Source organism: Photinus pyralis, unplaced genomic scaffold (assembly GCF_008802855.1).
Source record: "Photinus pyralis isolate 1611_PpyrPB1 unplaced genomic scaffold, Ppyr1.3 Ppyr1.4_LG2, whole genome shotgun sequence".
Lineage (NCBI taxonomy): Eukaryota > Metazoa > Arthropoda > Insecta > Coleoptera > Lampyridae > Photinus > Photinus pyralis.
In genome coordinates this window covers 26,526,465-26,539,900 of record NW_022170403.1, presented here as the reverse complement: position 1 = coordinate 26,539,900, position 13,436 = coordinate 26,526,465, and the positions used below count along the sequence as shown (strand labels likewise).

The 13,436-nt window shown below is 34.2% G+C and overlaps 1 protein-coding gene across 1 annotated transcript in view; it reads left to right on the top strand.

The window, feature by feature from the left end:
• Positions 1–8,713, top strand: part of LOC116162945 (acid sphingomyelinase-like phosphodiesterase 3a) — a 239,878-nt gene extending 231,165 nt beyond the window's left edge. The window contains exons 5-6 of the mRNA XM_031476721.1: positions 4,028–4,212; positions 6,351–8,713. Of these exons, the coding sequence (XP_031332581.1) occupies positions 4,028–4,212; positions 6,351–6,576 (411 nt within the window). The 3' untranslated portion in view covers positions 6,577–8,713. The remainder of the gene's footprint in view (positions 1–4,027; positions 4,213–6,350) is intronic.
• The last annotated feature ends 4,723 nt before the right edge of the window (positions 8,714–13,436 follow it).

Genomic DNA, 13,436 nt, shown 5'->3' with positions numbered 1-13,436 from the left:
CGATATCCAAAGTAGACATTTGCGCTCGTATTTTTAGTTTAGAATTTCATTTAAGCTGTTCTTCAGTGTGTGGAAGCGTCGAGTATTTGCATGATGTTCGCAATCGATAAGGATATGTTTTATAGTCAGTGGATTGTTGCAGTGTCAGTGGATTGTTGCAGTGTTCACAGACGGGTGGAGGATCGGAGGTTAAGAGATGCATGTGAGTTAATCTTGTGTGTCCGATTCGCAGTCTTCGGATGATAATTTTACTTTTCCTGGACATGGGGGCAGCTTTAAATGGCTTTACTGTTGGATTGATCTCGTGAAGTTTTGAGTGAACACTGTTCCAGTGCGTCTGCCAGGTTTTGCGTATGTGGCTCTTATAGAACTCTTTTAAGTCTGTGGAAAGTTGGATGTTTTTTTGGATCCTGTTCAGCCTTTGCGGCACGATCTGCTGCCTCATTTCCGGAAATCCCAACATGTGAAGGTGTCCATACCAGAGTTATGGATACGCCCTGATGGATTCGTGAATGGATTGCACGAGCGGATTTTGGGTGTATACATCTTTGAGCGAATGTATAGAAGCCAGGGAATCTGTACATACTGCTACCTTGGTGTATCTTGGTGTTAGGGTATTTATGGCTTCTAGGATGCCGTATAGTTCTCCAGTGTGGATGCTGGTAGTGATTGGCAGTGAGATGCACCTAATGATGTCATCGCTATTGACAACTGAACGACCGACGCTAAGTTCGCTTTTCGAAGCGTCAGTGTAAAGGACTCTGTCGTAACGGTTCTTGGTAACTAATTTTGTCAATGTCTGCCTAAGGATCTCACTTGGTGTTTCGGGTTTTGGAATTATTTCATTTAAATGCTTCCATAAATAAAAAAGTTGGAACTGCGCATGCGCAAAACCAAATATTGAAACAGGTGTTCGATTTTCCTTTATTCTAAGTGGCTCTGTATCAAAAATTTCCTTTAAATACCTTTATAAATAAAAAAGTTTGCAATTCGATTTATAAATGGTCGAAATGCGAAAAGGGCACTGTGAATTTTGAATCGATTCGACTCAACTTTTGGCATTGCGTATTATATGGCTAAAGCTATGCCCTGCCCATATTGAATTTCATGCAATTCAGTTCATAACTAACGGAGATGTCAAAGCGATCGGACATTTCTAAACAAAGTTATCGTTTACACGGACAGATAGAGGGACAGACAGCAATACAAACTTATAAACGATCTCTAGGATCGTTAATAAACGGCAAAAGTGTAAAATTATGGAACATGTAAAAACGGTTTTTTTGGTTTTTTTACAATAACTTTTTTAGCAATAAACGCAGGAAAAAATCCTTCCTTGGTGCAAGCCTCGACACCATAACGAACCAAATAGCGAAAAAAGTAGAACAATAACTCTTAAGATAAAGAGCTAGTAGCGTCGCAACGAACGAGCGGACGGACGGACGGACAAAGTGGCCACAATAGCTCATTTTTTTTATTTTTGTGGAAATGCGCTAAAAAAACGCTCGCTCTCCCAATTATTATTAACTATAAATAAAATATGCATTGGTCAGAGTATCCAATGACAACGAGTAAATGACATCTATGAATTGAGTGAAAAATTAAAATTTTTGGAATATGTGAACTGCTCGATTGAGGAAAAAATCTTGTGTGTAATTCGAGTGCAAATTGATTGTCGATTTCAAGAGATTGCCGCGTTCCTTCGTCGCTCTACAACTGCCTCTTTCAATCGACAATATATCATTTTGCGCTCTTAATACACAAATAGCCATTTAGTTTAAAAATGAGAAATAATGTTGCTTCGACAGCACATTAGAAAAAATGAACTTGTCAGACAGCAGTGTGATCGAGTTAGTGTTTAGCGTTTGGTAAAATGCCAAATTGTTACGCTGCCAAGAGCGCCAAAAATCTGAAATCTGAAGCTGTTCGGAATTATTAATGAATTCGTCACTCTGTTTAAGGTACACACAATTCGCGTTCTCAAAGAAAATGCGACCCGGATTCTTTTACGTAAAATGTTTTTCGCAATAAAGCTTCTCGCATATTAAAACTCTTCGCGACTTATATGAAATTTTCTCTGAGACAAGATCAATCTACACATTTTCTTTTTGACGCAAATAAGAAAATAACTGCATTTACTTTCAAATCTACTTAGAGTTTATGACAATCCCAATCGAAGCAAAACCTTCTCTTCAACATTTTATTTCTCTTGTCAATCTCCATGGAGGTAACGATATATTATTCACAAATAGAAGTCGATAAAATCATACGATAACATATCAGTAGTTACCACCCGTGATTACATACTTATACTGCTAAATTTAAATAGTATATGTATAATGTAATAATAACATGTGACTTCTTTTTACAAAGATGTGCGGATTTTGAGATGTCAACTTATCGTGATGGTGTCGAGGTTTGCACCAAGGAAGGAATTTTTCTGTGTCGCTTAAGAAGAAAGTTATTGTAAAAAATCAATTCGTCATTTCATGTAGGTACCTCCATAATTTTACACTTGCCTTTTATTAACGATCTACAATTTTGTTGCTGTCTGTCCGTCTGATTGTATCCGCCCGTCTGTCTGTATCCGCCTGTCTGTCCGTCCGTCTGTTTGTCGGTGTGCAGTTTGTCCACGTTTGTATTTTTGCAATCCAATTTTTTGTATTTGTTAAGATATTTAAATGGAATTTCGTATGTCAGCACCTCCAATAAAGGTACATCTAATGCCAAATCAAAAAATTTGTTTTGCGCAGGCGCAATCCGACTAAAAACACGGAAGACAATAATTATTACCCATGCCCAGACCCACATTCGTTATTTGTAAACCAATTCTTCTAAAATTAAAGATGGCATTCTTCTTATAAACTGAAATTGAAGTAGAACGGATTTTTACAAAATTTTAACACAAACTGCATTATACAAATGGGAAATGAATGCGCGTTTTGTAAATCGTTTACGATTACCTTTTTAACTTGTTATATTTGATACCGGTGCGGTTGGTGCATGGTATAATAAAAATGATAAAAAAATGGTTGGTGCCTTCTTTTTCATAATATTTAGCTTCCTAACTCGAGCTAGATGGCTAATGCGATTACGTAACGCCAAAGAAACCCATTGCTTCTAACTACTATTGGTGAAAAAATCTTTTCTTTTTTTTGGAATGTGTCTGGATTCGTGAAAATGATCAAAATATTTTTAACTTTTTAGTAAATAGATATTTTATTTATACTTTAACACATAAAAATTAAGTATTTTGTAAATTTGTAGCACCTAACAATCCGCCCCCTAATCGTTAGTATTTAAAAAAGGGTTAATAAAGGAGTGGCCACTTAGGTAGAATGCGTACGATTTTAGTACTGGATTTTGAGTTTATGAAATTTAAATTAGGAGGGATGTAAACGAAAGCGGAGTTTGGATTCTAATTTCATTGAATATATGTAACCGTTTTGATATTTTTAATTTTTTTGTTAACTGCAACCAAATGGTAGAGCAGGAGTGTTCGCGAGTTCAAAATTTATTAGGTAGGTATACCAGAAAAGGCTCACTGTTCTCGAAGGTAATTGCAATAAAGATTCGTAACATTGAGCTAGTAGTCGCCGTCGGCATATTTTGTGTGAAAATTGATCATTACTTCACAAAAGTGTGATTCTTATTTCAGCCCTAGAATTTTGTACCTACACGTTACAGAGTGCTAATGATCAATTCAAGGACCTAAGTTTTTACGACCAAATCTTGAAAAAACGAAAAATATGAGTGGTGTCATCAAGCGTATTGTCTATACATATAATAAAATATTACCTTATATTAACACATTAAGTCTATTCAAAATACAACAAAAGCAATATATTTAATATCCAACTGTGTTTATGCTGTAATAAAGTCAAGAAGCTTTATTCACGTTGGTCGAAAATATAGCAAAGAATAGCTTAAAGCATGTGAGGATAATAATTATGTGAAAAGGGACCTTTAATATACGTAATGAATCCTATAAATTTATTAAACACATCATAAAACGTCTTTGTTTCAGGTATTCGACTATACCCAGTATTATCTGGATTTATCCAGTGCCAATAAAAAAGGAGAAGCGGAATGGGTCGTGGAGTACAATTTCAGTTCATATTATGGAATTACCAACATTACGCCCCTTTCACTACATAATTTAGCTGAAAAACTAACGCAGTGTATTCCAAGCGACAACCCAACCTTTACAAGGTAGGTAATTACGTTTATCTGTTTCACTAAATTATTAAATTGGCGTTTATTGCCGGTTTGTGTATAATTTCCTTTCAAAAAGTAGGTATAGACAGAGTACCTACGTAAAGATAGAAATAAGTAGATAGGTAGGCAGTGGCGGCAGCTTTAGGGGGCGGCATTTTTTTTGCATTATATTTATTTTAGGTAACATTTTAAGTTTTAAAATAAGTCCGTTAACAAGTTACAAATGACAAAAATGTAATAAAATTATGAAATAAATTAGAATTGGTAGATAGTTTCTTTTCATATTAGTTTTAAAAATTTCATGTTATAATTTGAATTTTATTTTAAAATGTATTGCAATTTAAAGATTATTTGGGGCGCATATCTTTTGGTGTGCCTAGGGGTGCAAAAAATTTAAATCCGCCACTGTAGGTAGGTACTCGAATCGATTTCTATTTATTTAGTAAGGAAGTGCCGACGTCATAGTATCATACAATGGTATGAGCTTTGGCTTTGAATGTGGACTACGGAATCAAATGTATGAGCAAAGAGCACTCATTACCATAGTGGATATGGTCTTAATTTTTTATTCAATGAGGTGTAGTATATGTCTAAGAACTTCAAGTAATTTCGTTTCGCTTACCTCTGTGGTTTAGCTATATACAGTGAGTTTTTTTTAAATGCGAACATACGCCTTTGTATGAAATATAATTTCCCTATGTTCAATTTAAAAAAAAAGCATCAATCTATGAGGTGTGCGCGGTTCATATTTCCACCAGCAAAACGCGCAACTTGCGTGACTATGAACAGCAACGGTTTCTATCTTCATGATGAAGAGCACTCCGTAAGATTTTTTTAAAAGAAGCCATGTGAGGTCATAGCAACTTTAGGATAAATTTGTCTGAAACTTACGATAACTTGACCTCACAGGGCACGCGCTGACACCACATTTCATTGTGAACCAACCTTCAATTATTTGTAGGTCATGTGCACCTGACATTCTACTATAATTTGATCTATTCAATACATAAATGAAGAAAATACCTTAAAAAAATACCTAAAAACCTTATATCATTGTAAACAAAAACAAATGCACTTTTTAAAAATGTCACAGCCAACTATGATTACCATTTAAAAAAATGTAAGTTTGCGTTATAACTCAAAAATTATAAAAGAAGAATAAATATGTATTAATAAATGTATCTTATTAAGCGGAAAAAAATCTACACTTTTTGTTCTGTGCATATTTCTGTATTTCTAATACTAACGATTCTACAACAGTTAAATGAAAAATCACTAAATCTGTTTTTCGCTCATATCTCGTGAACTGTGGATTTTTTAAAAAAACAAAAGCATATCTTGAATAAGCTCTTAAAACGACAACTCTTTTCTCATTTAACCGAATCCGTACGTCTTATGGTTTCCGAGATCCCAATGCTTAAAATGAAAAAAAACTCACCCTGTATATAGGTGTCTTTAAAACTACATGTTTTGCAAAAAAAGTATCCAAAAGCATGAAAGGTTTGCTACCAATCTACGTACTTCTTTATATTTATTTGTGCCTTGTCAAAAGGGACATACTAGTTTTCATTACATATTTTATTTTTGGATATAGCAGCCTAAAAAGTAATAAAAAATAGTGTCCCCCTTGACTCTGCACACGTGCACCACTGACGACAATTTTAAATTATGGGCAGCAAAGTTTTTATAGTTATGGATACCTATCATAAAACGCTTTTTTAAAAAAAATGTTTCATTCAGTGTTCCAGACAACATTTTCACCCTATATATGCCCATACAACTACAACTGCTCCTGGAATAGTTTACATACATTTTACCCCTTTGCTTCGCCTGTAAGCTTCAGCGATGTCACTGATTGCTGACGGTCTTATACTGGATCTAGAGGGTCTGTAAGAAAGACAAAGTAAAGCTTATTTATTTTTATTTTATTTTACCTTTATTTTTGAGTGGCTGCTCTACCAACCCAACCCACTATACATTTAGAAATATCCATGCCCGAACCCGGATTCGAAGCAGGGACCCTTAGCACCACAGTCCAGATTTAACTGAACTGCGCCACACGGGCCGGGCTTATAAAGTATTCAATGTGGACAATACTACCGTTACCTACCTAATTTTTTATTTTGTTACAGGTACTATAAAGCAAACTCAGTACGAATACACAATGATAGCCAAATTCATTTATGCGATCTTAGCTGTGCGCATAATCACTACTGTGCAATTACTAGAATCGATTATCACGAACACGAAGATTGTTTGAAGACTGCAGCAAGTGCTTTGGCATCATCTGCGGTTTCAAAAATAAACACAATTCATATTTTTGTGTTATCAACAAACATTTTATGGTGCATACTTTGAAACAAAACGGGCTGTTTAGTAAAAGTAAATAGCGAATTAATTTACAAATGAACTGTTTGCATCCACTCTTCGTAAAGACTGATTGGGCATCAAGGAATAATGATGGAAATACATCAAAACTGTTTTGTGAGAACTGTGGTTCTGTAATATTAAATCCATATGACATATAGGCATTATTGTTTTCAATTCCTGTGTACCTACTGAAAGATTATTTTCAAAGTAGTATTTTTTGGGTAGGTAGGTACCAAGGAAAGAGCTACGTATGGTCACTACGTAGGAAAAATGTGATTATGATTGCGATATGTTGATAATTGTAATTATTAAGTGAATTTGCTTTTACATATAAATATAAAGGTATATTAGATACATGTTAAACAAGATTGTCATTGGGATATTTTTATATATTTAGAATAAATATGAGAGTTGTGTTAGCTTTTAAATGTAAATATTATTACACAAATATGCAATTAGTTTAAAAGTATTTTTGATGTAATAGCTTTACATGTTTCCCTAAATAAATAACATTATTAGTACTTATCTACAGATTGTAAAGTCACCACGTTTTATCTACACAGCCGATCGAAACAAAAGAGCCATTATTAATCCATTATGTAAAACATAACTATTTATCCGTTTTAACGTTTTTTTTTAGATTATGTGGAAAAATTTACTTGGTCAATTTTGCGGTTTTGTTTCCTTGTTACATAAAATGTGCGCAACAGGTATTACGATTTAACAGAATAGAATTTCAAATGATTAAAAATGTCATACACAAAAATTTTGCTACATAAAAATCCATTTATATTCTGTCATTCCACTCTCAATGCCATTAACGAATATTCAAAATAGATAATCAACACAAAATTTACAGATAAAGAGAAGGAGAACATTAAGTATGTCCATTACTAGGCATATATTAAACTGCCAATCATTGAGACATCTGCAAATAAATATGATAAATACAGTAAATTTTGCGTGAATGTCATATAAAACCAAAGCCTGGTGACTGTTTTTATTTACGTCTTTACTTGACCAAAAAGTACACACTATTCAAAGATGGTGTAAGTATTCAGTGGAGCAAAGTGAATAATTGAATATCATTTAAATGTTTCCTAGATATTCAATGGTTTTCTTGCATCTAAACACCTCTACACGGTGTAATTTATAAACACTACTCAACAATATACCGTGTGTCCCAGGTTGAGCACAACAGACAGAATTAATGTATTTTACCGCGCAGGATCTACGAGGCCGTTGATATGTATTTGACGTTATTGCGCTTGCCAGCTTGCCTGATGGTAGAACAAGATTGGAGCAGTACGTTGAACACTAGTTTCAACGGCCTCGTAAAAATACATTGCCTTGCCGTTTCCCTATTGTGCGTTCTACCTGGGACACACTGTAAAACTGCCCCCATCAGAAGTACTAATAGTAGGTAATATGCATATAGGTACTATACCTACCTATACTCAATTAATTTAAAACTGTCTTTTGAAACACTATCATTACCTGCAATATTCCTCAATGTATGTGTACAGATTTTTCCTAGTTTTTCTAAATACTCTGACCAAGAACTTAGTAATATATATTCAATTTATACCCACATTACCTACTTAACATTTATGTGTGACTGAATGAACGTTAAAGTTCTAAATTCATACAATATAATTTGTGTGCCTATTGCCAATGTACATTAAATATGTAAAGAAAGTCTTTAAGGTATTAAATGTAGCTGTAGCACAAACATACATGTATTGAAAGCTGTGACTATTTATTTATAGTATACCTTACACCCATATTTGATATTACTAACTGGCTGGGGTAGGTACACTAATCTATGTATGTACGTGTACATATATTTTTATGTAGGTAGGTGGTTGTTTGTAAGCATATATGTTAAATCAAGTAAGTGTAAGCAATGTACTATAAAAAAAGCAATTTTTATATTGTTGGTACTTATAAATAAAAATGATACTAATAAATTATATTCTAACCTTGTTTATTAGATTCGTATTTTAATTGGTTTATTATCTTATTGCGTAAATAAAATACTTTCTTTGAATTCCAAATTTACAAACTGTCATTAAATTCAAAGCAGTTATTAAGTCTAAAACGTAAGTATGTCGGTATTTTAGGTAATTCTGAGTTTAGAAGGAACTGTTAAATAATATGTCCGGAATTTGTATAAAATTTAGTTTTTATATACCTATGCGTAATTATAAATCTGAAATTGTATATAAGAAATACCTTATCCAAATAAACATATTTGTTATCTTTGTTTTCTTTTTGCAAAGAGGCATGTATGTAACGCGTTTATGTCAATTATATTTATGTTATATATCACACAAGTGACAAGGTGCCCAAAGACGAGCCGAGTGCCGGACCTGTAGCTAGAAGAGGGGAGGGGAGGGGGGCTATTGTGGGCATTGTCCACTCCAAATTGAGGATGTACAATTGGTTTACACACCATAGGTATTTCAGTGGTAATTTCTTTATATTGAAATATTTTCTCCCCTAAGTTAGCCAACAGTTGCCTACCTGTTGTTCTACTGTTGCACAACGTTTGCTTCGTCTATTCCCACCTTTACATCATGCTACGCGTGACATTTAAAATAAGAATGAGAGATGTCATTAGAATATACTACAGTTGACTTTATAGAGACAGTGGCCAAGGTTGTTTTATTAGAAATAACCTTGGACAGCGGCGACAATAGTGTCTAATTTTTGATTGGTCGTTGAGTTCGGCGGCCATTTTGCGGCTTTGCGCCAAGTTTCACAGCTTATTTACCTACTATTTAAATTTAAGCTGTGTGCACTCTCACACGCATTCCCGCGCTTCTAAAGACGTCACTGGTTGACAAGTTTGAAGTACAGCTGCCATGATATTCCTATAAAAAATAGTATCATGACAGATGACAGCCTGACATTAGCGACTTCTTCAGTCAAATGGCAGACGACCAAAAATTGTGTTTCGACGCCCGTGAATTCAGTAATTGTATTTCCGCGTGCAATTAGCATTAGAGGACAAAAGCATCGAAAAGTAGCTGGAAACGAACGCAATTGAGGAAATCCTAAGGAATTGGTGTGAAACGCGATGCCATGCATTTGCATATTCGACGAATCGCAGAACAATGGCTCATCGAACATTTTATATGAGTTGTGTCCTGTGAAGGGATGGTGTTGACGAAGCGGAGATTGGGGGTAAGACGTTTCATTGAAAAGGCGGTTTTCAGAAACGGTAGATGTCGGTCAATTTGATGATCGGTCTAATGGAATCAGGACCATCGATTCAGGGGGAGGAGTAGTAGATAGGAGATTTGATGCTGAACCCTCACTGTGAACGATCAAAAACCACCATTTGGCAATAAGTTATCACTTCTGAAGCGGAAGCGTCAACCACCGAGGAAGTTCGAAAGCAACAGTGCAGTAATCAATTGAAAATTGATGTTTTCAACAATGCTTTCGGTAATCCAAACGCGTTTGGATTGTCAAATCACGTTCTTTCGAAGTGTGATCTTATAATCATGATTGCTAAAATCGTGAACAAACTGAACATAAAAGTTTTATGATTAAGAATTTCTAACCTATAAATGCAAGGATATTTTTACTCAAGTGTTAGGTTAGTCAATATTTGTAACCGAAGAGGAGCACTTTTATTTAAATTATTTTCATAATCCAAACAAAAAATACGTAATTCGAAGGCAAATGTGTACTACGTAAACTTAACCATACTTTGATTTAAATTCGCGCGTTCTTTCGTAAAACGTGATCCTACGAATCACGATCTTGAAATCATGATTGCGAAGTAGACGAAAGAAATCGCTTTTGGTTACGCTAATAATGATGATTGATGGGGGTTGTAATAACTCTCTTGAATTTTGGTCTATCTACTTATTACGAAAAGAGAAAATTAAGGAGCCCCTCTTCCTTTTACAGGTAAAAATTAAACACAATCGATTTAAATCGCAAGAACTGGTACGATCGACAGCAACACAAAAACGTATATCGGAAATAAATAAATTCAGACATTTTAGAAATGAAGAAAATTTTATATTGGGTCTTATACGGGGTTTACACAGGTCGATTTTCGCCGTGCGACAACGCCGCACGGCAAAAATGGAAATGTAATGTAATGTATATTTTGTCGTAATAACACATTCAGTGCTTGCGACAGGTCAAATTACAGCATAAATAAATAGTATACAATGAAAAGTACAAACAGACAAAGAAATTCATAAAAAACTAACAATATTAAAAATAAAAATACAAATTAAAATCACAAATTAAAAACAATAGGTGTACTGAGGTATTCCTCTATGGAGTAGAAACAATAAGCTAAAAAATGATTTTTTATAAAATTTTTAAACTTAATGAAAGGTAACTGCTTCACAGCCAGTGGTAGTACATTATAGAAATCTATGCGGGGGCTATTATTTTTGGATTTGGAAAGTCTAAAGTATGGAATCCTCAGATTTTTTGCGTTCCTAGTGTTGTAGCTGTGTGTAGTGTCATTAGTTGGGAATGTAGATAAGAAATGTCAATTCGGCCACAGACAACATATAGTTGTCTGTGATTCGGCTAAGGGCGCGCTATCAGTATTGTGTGTTGCCTATCTCACAATAGCTTTCTTATGGGAAACATGCCTAACGGAATTCATACCGTTTTTAAAAAATATACATTTTTTTTCGGAAATGTTTGTTATTTCTTGTTCTTAAATGTATGTAAATTATGAGTGAACGGTTTATATTGCATTAAAACTCATAGCTCATTCTCTGAAAGTGTATAAAGTAGACGTTCGATTACAATGGCAACCTTTTGTGTATAATTCAAAGGTCAAAGAAGTTTTTGAAATATAAATTGTTTCTCCAGATTCTTGAACATATAAGGAATAAAACGTGATGTAAAAATGGATAATATGTGGTTTCTAAAGCACAAACGGTATGAACTCCGTACACTTGAATAATAACTCGTAAAACAATTATAGAAAAGAAATCTGTGCTCAGTGTAGTTCAACGTATATCCACTAAGATGGCTACGGTATACTATTCTTACAAAGCGGGAAATTTAAACTGGAGTACTTATTGGAATGTATTAATGTATCTATTTTTTAACAGTATAACTTATTCCTTTATTGGCTTTGTTGGTTATTAATGCAGATAAAATGTATCCAGCAAAAAACCGTACCATAAGTAGGAATTACACTGGTTAACGTTACCTACATTCAAAATTTGGGTTAGGAAACTGGCAAAAGAAGTATTTATAAACGTTGAGTTTAGGATCATGGGATTTTTCACTCTACGTTATAATTAATTAATATAAAAATTTCAGAGCTTACAACAAAAAGAGGTTATGTGGGATGGTGTTTCTGAATTGATAATACAGTGTTAATACTGCTTACGTTTACCAGACGAAGCGCTACTTATGGGCAAGAATACTCTCGCCCAAGTTGCTATCTAATAGCACTGTCGACTTGTACGATGGTATTTACACCTCGGAAGTGCTATCAGACAACTCTGCAAGAAATCAGTAACTGAAGATTATATATTTATTCGATAATAAATGTACACGTCACTTACAACTAAATTTAAGCACTATTAATAATAACGAAACCCCACCGATTGGATGCCATCTTGGTTCCCATAATTTGAATGAACTACATACTATCGGCATTGAATAATTCAATCGTTGAGTGAAGGATCTCAATGTTATCGGTATTATATCAAAATATGATTTCACACCCAAACAAATAACATTCAATTATGAGTTAGTATTGCTGACTTGCAAATCTGGTTTTCCTAAAAATATTGCGTGGATTGTCCTTTGTGATCATAAAGGCTGAGTATTCCTTAAGGCCGATTCACATTATTATCGGTCAGGTTACGGTCAGAACATGAACAGTACAGAAATACACGGTTACAATAATTGACCGCACCGTGTTCTGACCATGATGTGACCGATGGCCTTATATAAACGCACTGCAATGACATTGTTCGGTAAAATGATAATCGGAAAAAAATGTACTCGGTGTCGGAAGTCAATCTTCGGAAATGTGTACAGTCGAAGGATAGCCTAAAACAATCCATTAATAGAACTATATTAAAATAAAGATCCTCAACTTTACTTACCTAGGTAGGTACTGGTTTTTTTTGTTATTTTGCAGTTAATAGAAAATCAGGTAAACATAATCCATAACATAACCCAACTTTGAATGGCATTTCAGGAATTACAATTAGGCACTGTTATTGGCATTCAATTGAATTACTGAACAAAACCGCATATTATGGTAAATAAGTATTTTTAGGTAGAATTTATTTCGCAAGATCACTAAATTCCCTTTTTAGAGTTATGGAACGATATTTACAGTTACAGGTGGTCGTGGTAACCAAAGATAAGCAAAATACTATTTTTAATTTTATCTCAAGACGAATGTATGCGAGTGTCAGCGACCTAACGAAGTACAAATAGGGATCGCGGATTCGGGATGGCAGCACAAAGCAACGAATATTTAAAAAATACTTCTTAGTTCACTTTTCTTACACCATGGCGTGCAAACGCACCCTGTAGTCAATTTGTATTTCAATGTTATTGCAAGGGGTTAGACCACCAACAATACACATCTCTAGACGATGTACCTACTCCTTGAGTGAGACCAACGATGTTTCTCTATCCTTTCCAATTTTACATATTCTCTTCATTTATTGTTAAACACAATAGACCATGTATAATGGTCAAGGACTAATATTATGTAAACAAGTTTAGCGAAAAGCTGTACAATATTTGAACGGAGATGCACAAATGCCTATCTCTTTTACTATTGAGTAAATTACTTATTCAGTGCATTTACTGCATTTTTCTATAAT